Below are 19,324 nucleotides of genomic sequence, written 5' to 3' on the forward strand. Positions count from 1 at the left end.
CACACACCCTTCTAATTCCACAGACACAGCTGGTATTTGGCCCTCGTAAACAGTGTCCGGGCAGAAAGCATTGAAATGTCTGGGAAAATTTCATTAAAAATAGCTGAAAATCAAATAAATAAATAAATAAAGCTTTTGTGTCTGGAATTTCAGTTTTTGAAATATGGCTAGAGCTACTATTTTCTGTGTATCTATGCTCATTGCTGCTACTGGGAGTTCTCAACCAAGTGTTCACAAACAGGCCTCACAAATGAAGGTTTTTCAACGGTGTTTGGCAGAATCATTTGAGCAGGGACTGGAGTACTGTCTCACGGTGTTCATAGGACCAAGAGACATGGAGGGTGAGCGAGCTGCTTCAGTGACCTGCAACACCTGTGCCAACACCTCAAAGACTGCCTTTTTCCATGTGAACCTACCTGGATCCTGAGACCATCTTCCGAGGCCCTCCTTCGTGTGTCTGCTCCTCGAGAGGTCCAGAGGGTGGCAACACGAGAACGGGCCTTCTCTGCAGTGGTTCCCTGACTGTGGAATGCTCGCCCCAGGGAAATTTGCCTGGCACCTTCATTCTACACCAGGCAAAAACGTTCCTTTTTAACCAGGCCTTTGGTTGTTCTGATTGACATCCTATGCCCTTTTAAAATGTGGCTCTTTTTTGGGGGGGGGGGTTATTGGGATGTTTTTATTTTGATTATATATGTTGCAGTTTTTATGTTGATCTTTTCTGTGAACCGCCATGAGACCTCTGGGTATAGGGAGGTGTATAAATTCAATAAATAATACTACTAATAATATTGCTTGTTTGTGTGGTGGGTATCATTTGGAAATGCAGCTCAATAAAGGCATTTCTTAAGGAAACTAGTGAGAGTTTGGTCTAAAATGCTCTGTTCTCAAGACCGGATACCAAAGGGGTGTTCCCTATTCGTTGTAGGTCCATTCTGGATTCTATCCAGAAGAGCCAATCCCTTAGTTGACACTTATTCAAAGTCAAAGCAGAACTCAGTTCTGGAAAATAAGAAAAACCTAAAACATATTGACAAGCTGCTTTCCAGAGTTGGTTATCATATTCATTTTCTATCCAGAGGGCAATTGGCTCGTTCTGTTTATGGTGGTAAGTAAAGCAGCCAGGATAGGCACCCCACAGTCTCTGTTGCCACAATTGCTTTGTAGTTACCTCTGCCTCCCTTGCTGAATCACAACAGTCCAGCATGTATTTCTGGATTAAATTTGGCAATGGAGTTCTGGATGCTTTAACTGTAGCACTACAGGCCTATGTTCATGTAATTAGCATGTAAAAACTGCTCAAACTGCAGAGTATCCATCGCTCATTGTACCTACTCCTTCAGAGACAGGGCGGACCCCACCCAGAACAAGCCACTTAACCTTTCTCATAGAATTGTGGAATGGTACAGTTGGAAGGGACCCTGAGGATAATCTAGTCCAGGAATATACAGCTATCCCAAATGGGGATCAAACCTGCAACCTGGGCATTGACAGCACCTCACTCTAACCAGCTGAGCTATCCAGAAGCTATGCACCCAAAGAATCCCAAGGATTCCAACAAAGTTTATTGATTCTCAACCAACACAATGTTATGGCTAAACATCACTTGTGTGCATGCTCATTTTCTTGACTTTTCTGGGCAGAAATGTTTCGCCTCTAACAACTCTTGTTTTCCTGGTCTGTTGGCTGAAGTCCGTTGTCAAAGCTGGATTTAGACCAGGGTGGGCAGTTCCCCAGCACAGGGCACTGAGCCAGGGAGATGAGACAGAAGTGGTAGCAGCAAGCTGCTTTGGGCAGTCCCCTTCCTCCACTTCGAATTTGTCTTTCTGCTTGAGAAAAATAGATAGAAATAGGAAACGAGGGAGGAAAAGGAGGGTGGGAATCCCTAGAGGTCTGCCCGACTGTTTTTGTGATTCTTGATTTCTTTCTGCCATGGAGAGAACATCAGATGAAAAAAAAGGAGAGGAAGATAGGATGGGAGAAGAGGGCAAGGAGAGCAAGAGAGGCTAGTCTCCTTTTGCACCATCGCAACTGGTTGGCTATCACTCAGGGGCTCACATGGGACTCCATATGAATATGAAAATATGGGTCCGCCCCTGTTGCACAACCTTCTTACTTTTTGCGTAATCCTGTCCTCACCAGAACGGCTCCTGTCTCCTCAGTAAGTTTCTCCTGTCAATGTCTACCCAGCACATTTGTGCGCAATAAAGCCAAACAGCCCAACTCTTTCAGATCATAGACTGCTTTTCCTTTTCCTCCACGACTCACCAGGAAATTGGTTCTTTGGCTTGGAGGGCCTCTCGGCTTCAGACCATGGAGGGTGTCACATTGAGATGGAGAGCTGCAATAGTTGTGCTGCAGGGACTGCTGGCGATGACCTTTCTTATTTCAGGTACCAGTTATTGCTATTGGGATGTCCTCGAGTTGCAGACCTGGGTGGCTGGGTGGGCGCCAACTAGATTTGCACGGAGAAACTGTGGCATCTGAATATAGACTGCATTTTTAATCAAGACTTATATTGGCTTATATCTTGATCAGGTTCCTAAATTAAATGGGCTTAGATTTTCAAATGTTTCATGCCAGGCAGAAAGAACCTTGGCAAGAGGTTTTTCTCCTAAGACAAGGGGGCCCCACTGATTTATAGCAGAAAAACAATTCTCAAAGTCATAAAAAGGGAGAATTACATATGCTGCCCTTGCAGACTGAGAAAACACAATTAAAGGCAAGGGTAAATAGTAAAATAATACCAATGTGCCTCCCAGTAAAATGAGCCATATCTTCTTTGTAAGGTTGAAAGGCCAAGAGCAGTGAAAAAGGCAACTGGCTTGGCTAGAAGAAAAAAGAGCATTTTTGGGAAATTTTCTAAAGCTGTTTCTTTCTTAAACTGAGAGAGTTAAAAAGGTTAAATGTTGGGAAGAGCTAATGGGAGAAGCATCTAGCTGGCTGGGAAAGGAGGGGGAAAGGGGGGAGGTGTAAACTGAAGAGGCTTCTTTTTAAAAGCTGTTTTTACTGAGTTCCTTTTTACTTTACAAAGGCTTTATTCTTTTAAAAGGCTACCTATGATAAGTGAATGAAATATATTAGCTTAAATATATTGGCTTAAATGTAATTATGCAAAGGATTTAAGGAATGCTAGATTCTTATTTCATATGGTTGTAAGAGTTGTATTTATCCTGAAATTAAGTCAGCCACCAGCCTAGCCCCCCTGCCAGACAGAAGACGCCATCCAAGCACTCTTGATATATGGTTGTCAGGCATTTGTTTAGAAACTTTCAAATGAAGGAAATCTTTCAATATTGATGTGAAACTCAAGATCCTTGACATCTGTTGAACATAAAAATGTAAGATTAAACATTTGTTTTAGAAGGCAATAGGGCAAGGAGGGCAAGAGGTGAGCTGGTAATTAAGATTCCATGTAAGATATATTATTACTTATTTGTCACATATATAGCTCTTTGTCTCCCTTATAAGGGCAAGGAAGTGGGTGTATCTTTTGTGGGTGTATCTTTTGTGATTGGTTCTACCAAACAGCCAATAGGAATTTCAACCAGGCTGATTGGACAGAGGCAGCCACAGGAGGAGCAAAGGGGGCTGGATTAAGGGAATATAAGTGCTGGCCAGGATGGCAAGAGGCCAGGCCAGAGCTTGGTAACCATATACCACTGAGCCTCTCATTTATTTGTCTGACAAATAAATTATTATTTTAATTTCTCTATTGCTGCGTTGAATATTTCATTCCAGCTAAGCGTTAACCACAAGCAGGGTGCTACAAAACAAGAAGGAATTCCACAGTAAATAGAAGCATTTCAGAAAGGGACGACCAAAAGTGTTCAAGGGGGTGGAATGACTCTCCTATGAGGAAAATTTGCAGCACTAGTTTAGAGAAAATATTTTTTAGTTTAGAGAAAATATGAGAGAGTTCACAGGATAGAAGCTCAAGAATTGTGTGTGGCATGGAGAAAGTGGGTAGAGAACCATCTCTCTCTCTCTCTCTCTCTCTCTCTCTCTCTCTCTCTCTGTGTGTGTGTGTGTGTGTGTGTGTGTGTCTCAAAGCACTAAAAATCGTGGACACCCAGCGAGACTGAAAGTTGGCAGATTCCGGACAGATAAAAGACCTTCTTCACACAGTTCAAAGTTAAACTACAGGAGACAGGGATGTCCACCCACCTGCCTTTCAGCTTGACTTCTCTTGTACTTCTCAAGAGCTTGGACAGCTTAGCTGGTAGAGCATGAGACTCTTAATGTTAGGGTTGTGGGTTCAAGCCCCACGTTGGTTGAAAGATTCCTGCATTGCAGGGGGTTGGACTTGATGACCCCCATGGTCTCTTCCAGCTCAACAATTTCATGATGCTAAGATTCAGTAGTTACTAGCCATGATGGCTATGCCCTCCCTTGATGGTTGGAAGCAGTGATGCTTGTGAAACCACAGGAAGGAAGAGGGAGAGCTTTTGGGTATCTTAACGGCATCTGGTTGGCCAATGTGAGAGCAAGATGCTGGACTAGGTGGGCCATTGGCCTGATGCAGCAGGTTGTTCTTATGTTCCTAGTTCCTGTGTTCTCACATTGAAGTATGATGCATGAAAAGTGCAGGGGAGTGGGCAAAATAAAATCAGTTTATGGAGCACTAAGGAGACGTTTTGCATGGTTAGAAAAATGACAGGATTAATGCACTAGGAAGTTCAGGTTAACAGCCGGACACTGAGACAACTAGCCCATCTGGAAGTGCCATGATGACATTATGTTTTGATGCTCAGCTCTGTAAAGGAGAAAAGAGCTGTAACTGATCACTAACTGAGAAAGCAGACTGCTTTGTGTGTACTCTGTGCTCGTGAGGCACATCCATGTTAATGGGTGTGGCATTGTGTTGAACCACCAAAGGAGAAATGTTCCAGAAGGCCTGCAAATGCCGTATTGGTAGTCGGCCCCCCAAATAATTGGCAATTCTTGAGAGAATGAGCTCCTATATGCTCATATCCACTTGCTCTGATATATGCCGATTCGCTTGCTTTGATGCTGTGCTTATCTGTGGGCTGTGGGATGCTCGTCCAGAGAGAGAGGAAGCTTTCAATAGCTGCCCCCTATGGCCTTGCCAGCCAGGTTTGATGGGAGGTGCTAGGCAAACTAGCCCATGTTGCTTTGTGCATATAGGCTGTGTGAATGTTTTATTGTTTGTTTGTTTGTTTGTTTGTTTGTTTGTTTATACATACCCCGCCCATCTGGATGAGTTTCCTCAGCCACTCTGGCGGCTCCCAATCGAGTGTTAAAAACAATACAGCTTTAAATATTAAAAACTACAGGGCTTCCTTCAGATGTCTTTTAAAAATAGGATAGCTGCATATTTCCCACAGGGCGGACGCCACTACCAAGAAGGCCCTCTGTCTGGTTCCCTGTACCTTCATTATCGCAATGACGGAATCGCCAGAAGGCCCTCAGCGCTGGATCTCAGTGTCCGGGCTGAACGCTTGGGTGTCATGACGACCTCTCACAGTTGCACTATCCGTCCCACATCTGTAAAGGCAGTGAGAATCTGCATGTTGTATTATCAGTTTCTTTAGTAAAGCTCTAGGACTGGTCATTCTATTGTTTGGCGCATCCTTCTTTGGTATCCCTGCGTCACACCAATTGCTCAGGCCTTCCTCTGAGCCTGTGGTTCAGGACAATTAACGTAGTTGGCAGAATGCCAAAATAAGGATGGGGTGGGCTGGACTGGACTGGGATTCAGCGGTTGCCTAAGGGGAAGGCATTGGACTGGTCAGATCCAGCAGCCATAACCACTGCCCTCGAGGGACTAAGTTTGACAACTGAAGTTTGTGGGAGAAGGGACACTGTGGTCGTGGTAGGCTGGCTGTTCCTGTCTGTGCTGAAATCTGTTTTTCTGCTTTGATGCATACTAATCTTTTATGAGCAGCCCCGCCCCAGTGGCAGGGTCCTCTGTCTGTTTTGGGACTGCTGCTGGGGGGGAGTGTCTTTATGACATCAGTTTAGCCCTGTCTGCAAGGAGGAGAAGGTCTGGGCAGCATCAAGTAAAGAGTTGGCGGAGCCCTGTTGCTCCAGGAGCTTTCCCGGAAAGTGATTTGTGGTTTGACTTGCTTCATGCTGGCACTCAGTAGAGAGGCAATGCTAAGCAGCCTAATGTAGTGTTTTTAAAATTGTGGGAAAGCCTACCCAGGGAGAAACAGGAAATGAAGAAGACCTGAGCCTTCTGCTCCCCTCCCTGCTGAAGAGGGACAAGTGGGGAGGGGGTGTCTCAGCTCTTTCCGCTGAGTGACAGCTGTCAGTTAAGATTCTGTATCCTGCCTCTAAGCAAGTGCAGTAAAAGCAGTCGGACTAGGAACTGTGAAGCGTGCTCCTATGGAGCGTTCTGCCTCCACTCATTTTTATTTTATTTTTTATTTTGGTTCAAATTGATTCTCATTATTTTGACCCAAATCATACTTCTAAGCTTTTAGTAAAACAGTAATTAAAAGCCAAGAACTCTTAACACGTGAATAAGCAATTACAGAAATACAGAAAAAAATTACAAACATTTCAAGTTTTGTTTTTAAAGTTGTAGCAACCAAGCAACCACACTTGGGGCAGGGGGCACTGTAAAATTTCCCAAATTGTAGATGAATTAGGTAGTGCTTTCTTTTTTAGTATATTCACCTTGCTCATGAGTCCCAAAACCTATTCGCTTTTTCTAGGGATGTTCCAAGCCCTGCCCCAAGGTCAGTTGAGTTTCCTTATTGTATGCCATGCTTGTCTCTGATGATTTAACTTTTCTGGATTGGTGTGTTAAGGATATGCAAGACCACCTGCAGTGCCAAGCGGTTGGGCAAAGGTCAAGGACCATGGAGGTGAAATAAGGGTGCACTTATTCTATGTGTGTCCCAGGGGACATATAGTAGGGCATAGGGTGGCACCCAACAGATGTATAGAGAAAAGAAAGGACGGGTTGCAATTGGCATTTTTCTGGCAACAAAGTGAAAGAATTGTAGCAGCTTGTGAAACTTGCTGGAAGCAAAAGCCCTTGTTTTACAAGCTACCCATTTGCAGGGCAGAATGAGCAGTGGGCTGGGTGTGTTTCAGCAACAGCTCCTCAAAGGAACTGAAACCCGGTACCCACTTCTTGGAGAGCAGCTGTGTATCATGCTTTAGAGCCGCAGAATGCATGAGCATATTATTGGAACAGCAATTCTGAATTCTGCCTGGGTCACCCAAATCCCTGAAGGAGTGGGCCCCCATGCGGTATGGCTGATGAACAATTGGCAGACTGGGAGGCGGTCCCCCGTGGAAGAGCAAAAGTCTTTTCCAGTTCCTGTATATTAAATGGCCTCAGCCCAGTATACCTGAAGGAGCATCTCCACCCCTATCATTCAGCCCAGACACTGATGTCCAGTTCCAATGGCATTCCGGCAATTCCCTCACTGTGAGAAGTGATTTTGCAGGGAACCAGGCAGAGGGCTTTCTCGGTAGGGGCACCCGCCCTGTGGAACACCCTCCCACTAGATGTCAAGGAAATAAACAACTATCTGACTTTTAGAAGACATCTGAAGGCAGCCCTGTTTAGGGAAGTTTTTAATGTTTTATCGCTTTATTATTATTATTATATTTTGTTGGGAGTCACAATCTGATAGATGGGGTATATTATTATTATTATTATTATTATTATTATTATTATTCGAGTGTGGAAAATGCACCCTGGTGTACAATTGATTATATGGGCCCTGGACGGAGTGCAACTGCTCGGGGGCATGATAGACCCCAACTATTGAGGAGAAGTAAAACTGATCCCTGGAAAAGAGCCGGATGTTGAGAAAGATTGAGGGCACAAGGAGAAGGGGACGACAGAGGACGAGATGGTTGGACAGTATTCTCGAAGCTACCAACATCAGTTTGACCAAACTGCGGGAGGCAGTGGAAGACAGGAGTGCCTGGCGTGCTCTGGTCCATGGGGTCACGAAGAGTCGGACACGACTAAATGACTAAACAACAACAAAACTGGTCCTGCAAGCTCTGCAGACGTTGCCCTCTCAGGCTGGGGGAAGTGGGCTCAACTCCAACTGCTGGCCACTGAAATTCTGAGCATGGCTGGGACAGCTACTAGTGCAGTGCTGGTGCTGGCAGAGGATGTGCCTTGGGTTGAGCCTAACCAATATTTGTTTGCCCATTAGCAGGCTGTCCCTGAGTGGTGGTCATTGTTATCCTACTGTGCGTGGTCCTGGAACTCCTAAGCTGGCTTGTCTCCATTGTGCCAGGATGTTCCAATACCACATGTGGACTGGGAGCTTGGGGAGTTTGGCTGTCGTGAAGGAGACAGCAAAGGTTTCTGCTGCAATTGGATGTATCGTTCAGCAGCAAACACTGACTCACATGATTGCTACATCTGCACGCAGATGCCAGTACATGGACAAGGAGGTATTCTAGTATATTTCAAGGTGTTGAATGAAGTCCAAGCAAAGGCAGTTGGCAGGGAGGTGCCAAATTTTGGCATTGCACCAGCTGCCACTGAGCTTTGAAACACCATCATGCACTGAGACAGGAGAAGCTTTCAATAGTTGCCACCTATGGCCTCGCTGGCCTGGTGTGATGGGACATTTGGAGAAAACTGATGCATGCTGCTCTGTGTATCCATTGCTTGGGTGTGGACTAGTCATGTCAACATTTCACTGTTGCAGAGCCCGTCCTGCATCTGTGAAGGCAGTGAGGCTCTGCACACTGTGCTGTGAGCTTACATCTTTCCTTAATAAAGTTCTAGGACTGGCCATTCTGGCTTTTTTTTCTTCATCCTTCTTTGGTATCCACTCATCAAAGCACTCACTCAGGCCCCTCCTTTGGGCCTGCGGTTCAGAACAGGCGCTTGGCGCAAATCTTTGCTTCCTAAGAACTTCTGCTTTCATGTTAAAAGGGGGAAACCAATTTCTAGTCTCTGGTGATTTCAAGGCAGGATGACATTGCTGATAGCCTTTCCAGGATCTCATACCCTTTCTCCCCACACTTCTTTTCAGGAATTTCTGCCTTGAGCTGTCATAGCTCCAACACCGTGAATCATTTCACTCCGCACAAGGGCAACACCACAGTGTATGTCTCCGCAGTGGGTGGCATTACCAACTGCTCCAGTGCTCAGAACGTTTGCACAGATGCACAACTTACATTAACTATAGGTAAGTGCTGCTCCGCCAGATGGATCCTGTGTGGCTGCAAGATTTTTGACAGAGGAAAAGCATGCAATTACTTGCAACCCCTAAAATTCCTAGTGGATCAAAACATATTTTAAGTACCTTAATTCCGAATGCATGCAAAGCATCATTTCAGGCTTGAATTGGGGCCTGAAATGAAGCGTTGCATGCATTCAGAATTAAGGTACTTAAAATGTGCTTTGATTCCTCTTATTTTATATTTGCATATTTTTGGACAAACTCCTCTCTTCCATTGCTTTCTTTTTAAATTAAAAAAAACAACCCAAAGCTATTGTTAAGAGTTGTCACAGACCCAGTTCAGATGTAACACTAAGCCACAGTTTAGTGCAGAGACAGGGGACCTCTGTCCCCCTCCAGATTTTGTTGGATCTCAACTCCTACCATCCCTAAACATTGGTCATGCTGGCTGGGGATGATGTGAGTGGAATCCAGTATTTGGCATTGGACCAGATGACACTTGTGGTCCTATCCAACTCTACAATTTTATTAAATCTGGAGGGACAGATTCCTGTCCACAATGTAGTGTTGCAAGAGCGACCTTCTGTAAGTTTGTCTGGGTTTTGACATCACAGAGAACTATGTCTATTTCAAATGTGATAGCAGAAACCAAATAATGTATAAATCACCCCCACCCAGAGTAAAAATTGTCTTTGGAAAACTCTGCCACTGCATCAATCTATTGTTTGTATATATGCATCTCCCCTTGTTTTAGATAAAGAAGTTTTGATAGTGAGCCACAAAGGCTGCGCCAGCAAGGACCTTAAGAATGAAACAGAATTTATAACCTCTGGTGACCGACACTTTGCCATTCAGTTCAACGAGAGCTACTGTTTTGATGACCTTTGCAATGCGAAAACAGAAACGAGGGAAGTTCCCAGGACCCCTATTGAGGACGGAGGTATTTTTTTAGTAGGAATTCTGACCGTTAAGGGAGAACTCACAGTTTCACTTGTTGTGTGGGTGGTGGCCAATAGGTTTTCAATAGCTTGAACAATTCAATTTTGTAGATTTCTAAGACAAATGGCCCGCTTCCCCAACCCTTGGGCTTGTGTGCCAAAGAAAGCTAACTCGCTTCTCAATAAATGTACAAAACAGTGTGCTTTAGGATGTGATTTAGCTGTGAGAGCATGGGAAAGGTCTGGAGGAAGCTGTGAGGGGAATAGGAACATGGAGTGACCTGTAGGGGAGGGATGAGCTGGGGGGGTTAGGTGAGGGGTGAGTGAGGGGTAAAGGGAGGGGACTTGCTCAGGTGTGGGGCTTGATGAAGGGTCTGGTGGGTTTGGCAAGTGGAGAAAGGAAAGGGCGTCAGCACACACTTATAAGTTGGAGAACTGCCTTGGAAAATTTGGGAAAGTGTGAATTTCGAATGATAGCTCCTTCTTCACACATCGACCTATACTCATACACATTCATTTCAGTGGGTTTACCCTGAGCACTTTTTTTTTACTTTTAAAATTCCTTTATTGTACATATAACATAAAATACACAAAATACAAACATTGCACACCACAAATAATACAACAAATTACAAACACTGAAAAGAGGGGGGAAAGAAAAGAAAAGAAAAGAAAAGAAAAGAAAAGAGAAGAGAAGAGAAGAAAAAGAAGTAGAAAAAAGTATGTTAAGAAAAAAGAAACCTTCCGACTATACCCATTGTACTATTTTGCATTTTGATTTTGTTTCTTACACAGTTTCCTAGAATTGCTTTTCTCCTTCTTAATTCTGCTTTTCCTCCACCGTTTCATTATGTTACAAGACTCATTCAATATCTGCCAGGAGACTTTAGTTATCACAGTAACTATTGAGATAATATTTAAATACTATCCATTCTTTATTAACATCTTGTATCGAATGCCCTCTCGCTCTGAGTACAATTGTAGCCTGAGTACAATTAAAGTACTGATTGTTTTGAAAATCGCAAATTAAGTAGGTTCACTTTGATATGCAAAGCAAACCGAAATATCACCCCCAATCGTTATTGAAGAGAGGGAATAATGGGGGGGGAATCCTATAAAAGGGAGTCACCCTTTTCCACCCAGCCTCACATTAGCAGCTTAATGGGGTGAGTGTTGCTCTACATGCCCCTTGTTCTTCATTTTGATTTCCTATTCCAGCAGCTGAACCAAGCGGCTCCAACCAGTGTTACTCAGGATTTGCTTGGGGCCCCGGTGAAACCGTCCAGCAGACTATGACATGCAGCAGGGGCTACAACCGGTGTTACAGTGGCACCAAGAGCATTTCAGTGGGTGAGTTCGCCCTAGGAAATTTATTCCACAGTTCCTGGCCTACAAAACATTTTGCCCCCTGCTGGACTTGTCGGGAAGCATGCCTTGCAATTAACTGTTCCACATCCCAACCTATGAAGGTGTCTTTTCCTTTGGAGATTAGGTGGGTGCAATGCTCAAATTATGGGAGAAAGTGGAGAGGGAGCCTGAAATTGTTCCACTCCTGGCATCCTCTAATTTTACCATACCAATGCCCTCTTTCTCTTCTAAATACATTATTTAAAGGGTGTGTTTGTGCTTTAATTCAAAGAAGTGATGGTTGGTGACCAGAAACAAGGCCTTCCTTCTCCATGATGGTAAATTGGTTATGGAATGCACCTAAATTTTAGGCACAAAGTCAAAACAATTTCACCTGCCCACGTGTTAGAAACTCAGATATATAATCAAGGTGCCAGTCGCAAAAACGGAATGTCCAGTTTCCATTTGGGGGCAAGATGGCTCTAAAGTCTTGGTCTTCAAATGATGGACTGACTGTGATTGATTCTCAGTTAAACATCTGGCTAGATCCAGGGACAGTCCACATATATCTTGGCCTATTCCTATCACTTTTTCTTAATGGTGACAGAAGCCATTTGTAACGTAAGAATATTCTTCACAGTTGTGAGCAGGGCAGTGGGGCGGGGAAGACAAGTGACAACAATTAGCTATAACATTGTTCACTGCTGCTGTTCAGGCTACACTGAAAAAGCTTTTTGCTTCCTGAAATTCATTCTGATTGTGCAGATAAAATATAACGGACAGAACTCTACAGGATGTGGTATTAGTGTGTGGAAACAGTTGAGGTCTGATGATCTTCAGGCATGCACGTCCTCCAGTTGTTGATGTCAGGTGCCATCCTGGCACTTGGTCGCAGGTGGCTGATAGCAGGTGCAGAATGCAAACTTTTCTGCCTTCTTCTCACTTGAAGACTGATTTCTTTACAGAAGCCTTTGCCAGCCCTGGTGCCCTCTATAGGTTGGCTGGGGCTGATGGCAGTTTGAGTCCATGACATATGAATGGCACCAAATTGGTGTAGACTGATTTAGAACTTCACTGTGGTACTCTCTCTATTTAGCAATTGTCTGCTGATTTATTCCCCTTGGGGTTGATCCACTGATTGCAGGGGGTGTTTTGATGATGTGACATCTTAATGGTGCCTAATAGTAGTAGTAGTAGTAGTAGTAATAATAATAATAATAATAATAATAATAATAAATCACCTGCAACCTACTCTGAGAATATAGGCACACTGAAAACTAGGGTGTGACAAGCTGCTTCTAAATGAAATAAATGGAGGAACGTGTAGCTACCCTCCAAAGAATTAGAGAGTTGGAGCTCTTCTTGGAAGCAACAGAGCACACCATCTCCACCAAGGAGGAGACAGGGGACTCCCCTGAGAAGGAGGCTAGTTCAGCAACACTGGAGCCAGATATATGGAGAAACGTGACTCAAAGAAGTAGGAAGCCCAGGGTTCACTCTGATTGTTTAGAAATACACAATCGCTTTGAGGTCCTCTCCCCTAGCATGGAAGACGAAGAGCAGACTCCATTTGAGGATCTCTCCCTCATTACAGTCGATCAGGTACATGAAGACGAGAAGCAAAGTCAGTCCTCAGGGAACGTGCAGGCGACCTTGGAACGGACAGCTCACGGAAGAACCCCGACCAAACCTAAGAGGAGGCGTGTAGTGGTGATAGGGGATACCCTACTGAGGGGAACTGAAGCAGTGATCTGTGGGCCTGACAAGATGTCTCGGGAAGTGTGCTGTCTCCCCGGGGCTAAGATCCAAGATGTAACTGAACGACTGCAAGGAATCATAAAACCCACTGACAAATACCCCTTCCTCTTGGTTCATGTGGGAACCAATGACACTGCAAGCAATAGCCTCCAGAAGATCAAAAGAGACTATGAGGCTCTGGGCAGGAAATTGAAGCAATTAAATGCACAAATTGTCATCTCATCTGTCCTCCCAGTTGAACGACGTGGCCCAGGGAGAGAGAGAAAAATAGTGGAAGTGAACAGCTGGCTTCGCAAATGGTGTAAACAGGAACGGTTTGGATTCTTAGATCACGGACTGCAGTTTCTTGAAGATGGACTTCTGGCAAGCGATGGGCTGCACCTCACAACGGTTGGGCGGAATGTTTTTGCCAAAAATCTCAGAAACCTCATCAGGAGGGCTTTAAACTGACTAATGTGGGGGAGGCAGACAGTGCTCCTGAAGGTAGGAGTCCAAATGTCATAGACCGAATGGAGCAAGCAGCACGCAGACCTAGTGATGGGAGGAAAAAATCCTTAAATAAGAGACACGGGGGAATGATTAATGGACTTCAATGTCTGTACACTAATGCACAAAGCATGGGTAATAAACAAGATGAGCTTGAGCTCTTGGTACAGCAAACTAAATATGACATAATAGGCATCACTGAAACCTGGTGGGATAAGTCCCACGACTGGAATGTAATAATGGAGGGATACAATCTATTTCAGAGAAACAGACCAGTCAAGAAAGGAGGAGGAGTGGCGTTATATGTCAGGGATGTGTATACCTGTGAAGAGATCCAAGATTTAGAACCTCAAAGCCAAAGTGAGAGCATTTGGGTCAAAATTAAGGGAGAGAAGAATAACAGGGACCTCATTGTGGGAGTTTACTATAGATCCCCAAGCCAAACGGAGGACATAGATGATGCCTTCCTGGAACAGATGGCCAAGCATGCAAAAGGAAGGGAGATAGTAGTAATGGGGGACTTCAATTACCCGGATATTTGTTGGATGTCAAACTCAGCCAAGAGCATAAGGTCAAACAGATTCCTCACTGGCCTTGCAGACAACTTCATTGTCCAGAAAGTGGGAGAAGCAACAAGAGGAACAGCCATTTTAGATCTGGTCCTAACCAATGTTGATGACCTGGTTAGTGGGGCAGAAGTGGAAGGATCATTAGGCGCGAGTGATCATGCTCTTCTGAAGTTTACTATACAGCGGAAAGGAGCAGCCAAGTATACTAGGACTCAATTTCTTGACTTTAAGAAAGCCGACTTCATAAAACTTAGGGAAGTGCTGGGTGAGATCCCATGGACAGTAATACTAAAAGGAAAGGGAGTTCATGATGGCTGGGAGTTTGTTAAGAGGGAGATAGTAAAAGCACAACTTCAGGCAATACCAATGAGACGGAAACATGGAAGGTGCCTAAAGAAGCCAGGGTGGCTATCTAAAGAACTTTTAACTGAGTTAAGATTAAAAAAGGATGTGTACAAAAAATGGAAAAGGGGGGAAACCACCAAAGAGGAATTCAAACAAATAGCCAGCACGTGTAGACACAAAGTCAGAAAAGCTAAAGCACAGAATGAACTCAGGCTTGCTAGAAAGGTTAAAAGCAACAAAAAAGGCTTTTATGGGTATGTTCGTAGCAAAAGGAAGAACAAAGAAACAGTGGGGTCGCTCAGAGGAGAAGATGGTGAAATGCAAACAGGGGATACAGAAAGGGCTGAACTCCTCAATGCCTTCTTTGCCTCAGTCTTCTCCGATAAAGAAAACAATGCCCGACCTGAAGAATTTGGAGCAAATGATTCAGCAGAGGAAACACAGCCCAGAATAACTAAGGAGATAGTACAAGAATACTTGGCTAGTTTAGATGTATTCAAGTCTCCAGGGCCAGATGAACTGCATCCAAGAGTATTAAAAGAACTGGCAGGTGTGATCTCAGAACCACTGGCACTCATCTTTGAGAATTCCTGGAGAACAGGCGAAGTCCCGGCAGACTGGAGGAGGGCAAATGTTGTCCCTATTTTCAAAAAGGGGGAAAGAGAGGACCCAAATAACTACCGCCCAGTCAGTCTGACATCAATACCAGGGAATATTCTGGAGCAGATCATTAAGCAAACAGTCTGTGAGCACCTAGAAAGGAATACTGTGATCACCAATAGTCAGCATGGATTTCTGAAAAATAAGTCATGTCAGACTAACCTGATCTCGTTTTTTGACAGAATTACAAGCCTGGTAGATGAAGGGAACGCAGTGGATGTAGTCTACCTTGATTTCAGCAAGGCATTTGACAAGGTGCCCCATGATATTCTTGTAAAGAAGCTGGTAAAATGCGGACTTGACTATGCTACCACTCAGTGGATTTGTAACTGGCTGACTGACCGAACCCAAAGGATGCTCATCAATGGTTCCTCTTCATCCTGGAGAAGAGTGACTAGTGGGGTGCCACAGGGTTCTGTCTTGGGCCCGGTCTTATTCAACATTTTTATCAATGACTTGGATGATGGACTCAAGGGCATCCTGATCAAATTTGCAGATGACACCAAACAGGATCACACTTCAAAACGACCTTGACAGATTAGAGAACTGGGCCAAAACAAACAAGATGAATTTTAACAGGGAGAAATGTAAAGTATTGCACTTGGGCAAAAAAAATGAGAGGCACAAATACAAGATGGGTGACACCTGGCTTGAGAGCAGTACATGTGAAAAGGATCTAGGAGTCTTGGTTGACCACAAACTTGACATGAGCCAACAGTGTGATGCAGCAGCTAAAAAAGCCAATGCAATTCTGGGCTGCATCAATAGGAGTATAGCATCTAGATCAAGGGAAGTAATAGTGCCACTGTATTCTGCTCTGGTCAGACCTCACCTGGAGTACTGTGTCCAGTTCTGGGCACCACAGTTCAAGAAGGACACTGACAAACTGGAACGGGTCCAGAGGAGGGCAACCAAAATGGTCAAAGGCCTGGAAACGATGCCTTATGAGGAACGGCTAAGGGAGCTGGGCATGTTTAGCCTGGAGAAGAGGAGGTTAAGGGGTGATATGATAGCCATGTTCAAATATATAAAAGGATGTCACATAGAGGAGGGAGAAAGGTTGTTTTCTGCTGCTCCAGAGAAGCGGACACGGAGCAATGGTTCCAAACTACAAGAAAAAAGATTCCACCTAAACATTAGGAGGAACTTCCTGACAGTGAGAGATGTTCGACAGTGGAATTTGCTGCCAAGGAGTGTGGTGGAGTCTCCTTCTTTGGAGGTCTTTAAGCAGAGGCTTGACAACCATATGTCAGGAGTACTCTGATGGCGTTTCCTGCTTGGCAGGGGGTTGGACTCGATGGCCCTTGTGGTCTCTTCCAACTCTATGATTCTATGATTCTATGATCTCACCCCTGTTCAGATGTGCCTGAGGCCCGTTGATGGAAATGACATAGATGTATTCCTTTTCATGTAACTACAACAACAGCAACAATTTTATTATTTATACCCCACCCATTTGGTTGTGTTGCCTCAGCCATTCTGGGCAGCTTCCAGGACATATAAAAACATAATGAAACATCAATCATGAATAAGAACAATCTGATCCAATGTAAAAGAAAAAGCCACAATAACTTTAAAATAAACAACTTATGTGCAAATATGATTTATGTTTGTGGCCAAAACCAATACAAAAGATAAAAGACATAAAAGAGAATAAAGTATATTGCACAGTTAGAATAAATATTTAATAATTAATTTAATTTAAAAATAATTAAAATTAAAATAATTAAAACCGAACGTTATGTCAGATCAGAGTTTGCTCCTCTGAAGAACTTACTCCCACAGATTTTCACCTCACAATTGCCACTCTAAGGCAAAGCAGGCCGCTTTTTCAAAGATGTAGGGGGACCTGTCCCCTAATAAAAAGTTAGGCACATTGTCTGAGCCTTGGTCACACAATACTCATGGGTGTGGGCTACCCCTCGGGCACCATGCTCTTCACGATTCCCTGTGGTGTCCCACTGTATTCTGGGAGAAGAGGGCCAACAGCCCTCATGCCTAACATTTTGTGCCTTTCTTGTCTTCCTTTCCCTTCCCACAACAGGACCCCTTTTCGTGTCCATGATCTTCAGGACCTGCCAGCGCCCAGCCTGCGATGTGTCTGAGAGCCAATCCTTCGGCCCTATAAATATCACCAGCGAGTCAGGGTCTTGTTGTTCAGGCAGCAATTGCAACAAGGAGGAGGTTGACATTCCGAACAAGGGAATCAACCCAACAGCTCCTGTCAAAATAGCTTATGATGTGAGGAACATCGCCAACCCAAACCTCTTTTATGATCAGGATGAGGATGAGGGTGATAAACTTGTACGTACAGAATGGCTAGCCCCCCTGCAGTCAGGTTTCCAAGGGCTCAGCCTTCAACATTGCCCTCTCCTGGCAGCCTTATGGGCCACCGTCCTCGGGATATGGGGGTGAGGAAGGGGGTTTGGGAGCACCTGAACTGCTGGAACCTGCATTTGGGTTTGGAAGGGCTGTGTTGTGGAGAAGGAAGGAAGGAAGAAGGGAGGGGAATTAGCGCTCCAAGACAGTGATCAATCCCAACCAATTGCATGTATGGCTCATATATATATATATAATAATTTTTTATTTTGGATGGCCACCGCCTTGGGGTCTGATTATCCCTCACAAAACCAAGCAATTTGTTTGCTTCCCAGGACCCCACCTATTTGGGCTGTGATTGCAACATACTAAGGGCTATACCCAACTCAGTTCTACTCAGGCAATAAACCTATTGAACAACAATGCTATTATAAGTACCTTGGCTTGGGTTTTAATTCAAAACTGTCCTGGAAGCCACACCTACTCGCAGCTAAATTGAAATCCTCTCACTCTTCATTATGGTTTTCCAGAGTTCGGGGGGGGGGGTTATAGTTGCTCCCACAGTTGAGGTATTTCAAAAGAAGATTGTGCCACAATAATTGTATGGTGCACAGATTTGGGGATGTAGTAATGGCCGCCCATTAGAAGTGGTGCAGAACTCTTTCCTGAAGTCTCTGTTGATTGCCCCAAAGGCACATCCGCCCCCTTTTTAAGAGCTGAACCAGGGCTAATCTCCTGACAAACCAGTGTACATGTAGCATGTAGTACTGGCTGAAGTTGGCTAGCATGAGTAATACTAGGCTCCCTAAAAAATGCTTCTTAGAGCAATTGCAATCTATGCCCCAAAGCTCTTCGGCAAACTCAGTCAGTAAGATTCTCCATTATTATGGGATTAATGTGGAATCCCTACCAAATCTTGCCTCTAACAGAGTCAAACAACGCATCAAAGAAAAAATTTATTCAGACTCTAAATAGAGGGACCTTCATTCACCTTCCCAGATAGCATACTCATCATGGGATCCAATATATAAAACATCTTTTGGGCTGGAGGAGTACTTTATTAATCTCATGCTTCATTGTACGCCCTCTGCATATCTAATGGGAATACCCTGTGTACCAAAGGCTCTGCATCTGTGAGTCGTGAGACATGGAGGACATTCAACACTATTTGTTACGATGCCCTTTATAAGCATCCCCTAGACAAGAATTCCTCAATTGCATCCTTTGCTCTCTTTCTAACTGAACTCCCCTTGAGTGAATCTCTATTTTGCTGGCTGGCAATAACGTATTTACTACTGCACTGGTTGCAAAATTTGCCTTGGCTGCAAGTAAGTTGAGAGCTAGGCACCAAGACAGGTATCATAAGGGGAATGTGAGAAGTGGAGTGCTTAACGTATGCAGGTGTAATTTTTGCATTTTTGTATGTATGCTTTGCTATTGTTGTTGTTGTTCAGTTTTAAATCAATTATTTGTATTCTACGCATCGTGACCAATTGTGATGGCTTATAGCTTTTTCCAATAAAGATTTCATTCATTCATCAGCAGATCCAAGCCACTGAAATCAATGGACCCAAGTTAGCCATGCCCATTAACTTCAATGGGACTACTCTCCATAGGACTGGCATTGGAGACAACTCATAAACTACATATTCAATAGTATAATATTGTTATAGATTTTGGTGGACACCTAAACCCTAGAAATTAATAAATGCTAGGATGTTGATTATTTGGGATATGAAGGGAGAATTGAAGCTTCAGGGGAATT

At 44.1% G+C, this 19,324-nt stretch overlaps 3 protein-coding genes across 5 annotated transcripts in view; 2 read left to right on the forward strand and 1 right to left on the reverse strand.

The window, feature by feature from the left end:
• LOC310851730 (phospholipase A2 inhibitor 25 kDa subunit-like) overlaps positions 1–19,324 on the reverse strand; it is a 1,159,037-nt gene that overhangs the window by 419,224 nt on the left and 720,489 nt on the right. The window lies entirely within an intron of this gene.
• Positions 1–19,324, forward strand: part of LOC310851532 (uncharacterized protein) — a 76,488-nt gene that overhangs the window by 42,370 nt on the left and 14,794 nt on the right. The window lies entirely within an intron of this gene.
• On the forward strand, positions 1,865–19,103 carry LOC310851608 (uncharacterized protein). Of its 3 annotated transcripts, none has more exons than XM_083754184.1 (5): positions 1,865–2,392; positions 8,988–9,143; positions 9,892–10,077; positions 11,294–11,425; positions 17,285–19,103. In XM_083754184.1, exons 1-5 carry the CDS (start codon positions 2,314–2,316, stop codon positions 17,653–17,655), a joined length of 924 nt encoding a protein of 307 aa, XP_083610310.1. In that variant the 5' UTR covers positions 1,865–2,313; the 3' UTR covers positions 17,656–19,103. The 3 variants fall into 3 exon arrangements, with proteins under 3 accessions (XP_083610310.1, XP_083610311.1, XP_083610309.1); XM_083754185.1 differs by having other exon boundaries at positions 1,923–2,392; positions 11,297–11,425; XM_083754183.1 differs by lacking the exon at positions 1,865–2,392 and adding an exon at positions 4,064–4,222.

This window comes from Podarcis gaigeae (assembly GCF_964106915.1).
Source record: "Podarcis gaigeae genome assembly, chromosome: 8".
Classification (NCBI taxonomy): Eukaryota; Metazoa; Chordata; class Lepidosauria; order Squamata; family Lacertidae; genus Podarcis; species Podarcis gaigeae.

What these genes read in the sequence shown, in the direction of transcription:
- LOC310851608 (XM_083754184.1), top strand. Translation starts at nt 2,314, where the DNA reads ATGGAGGGTGTCACATTGAGATGGAGAGCTGCAATAGTTGTGCTGCAG. An exon ending in GATGACCTTTCTTATTTCAG is followed by an intron (nt 2,393 to 8,987) that starts GTACCAGTTATT and finishes ACTTCTTTTCAG; the next exon opens with GAATTTCTGCCTTGAGCTGT. An exon ending in CACCAAGAGCATTTCAGTGG is followed by an intron (nt 11,426 to 17,284) that starts GTGAGTTCGCCC and finishes TTCCCACAACAG; the next exon opens with GACCCCTTTTCGTGTCCATG.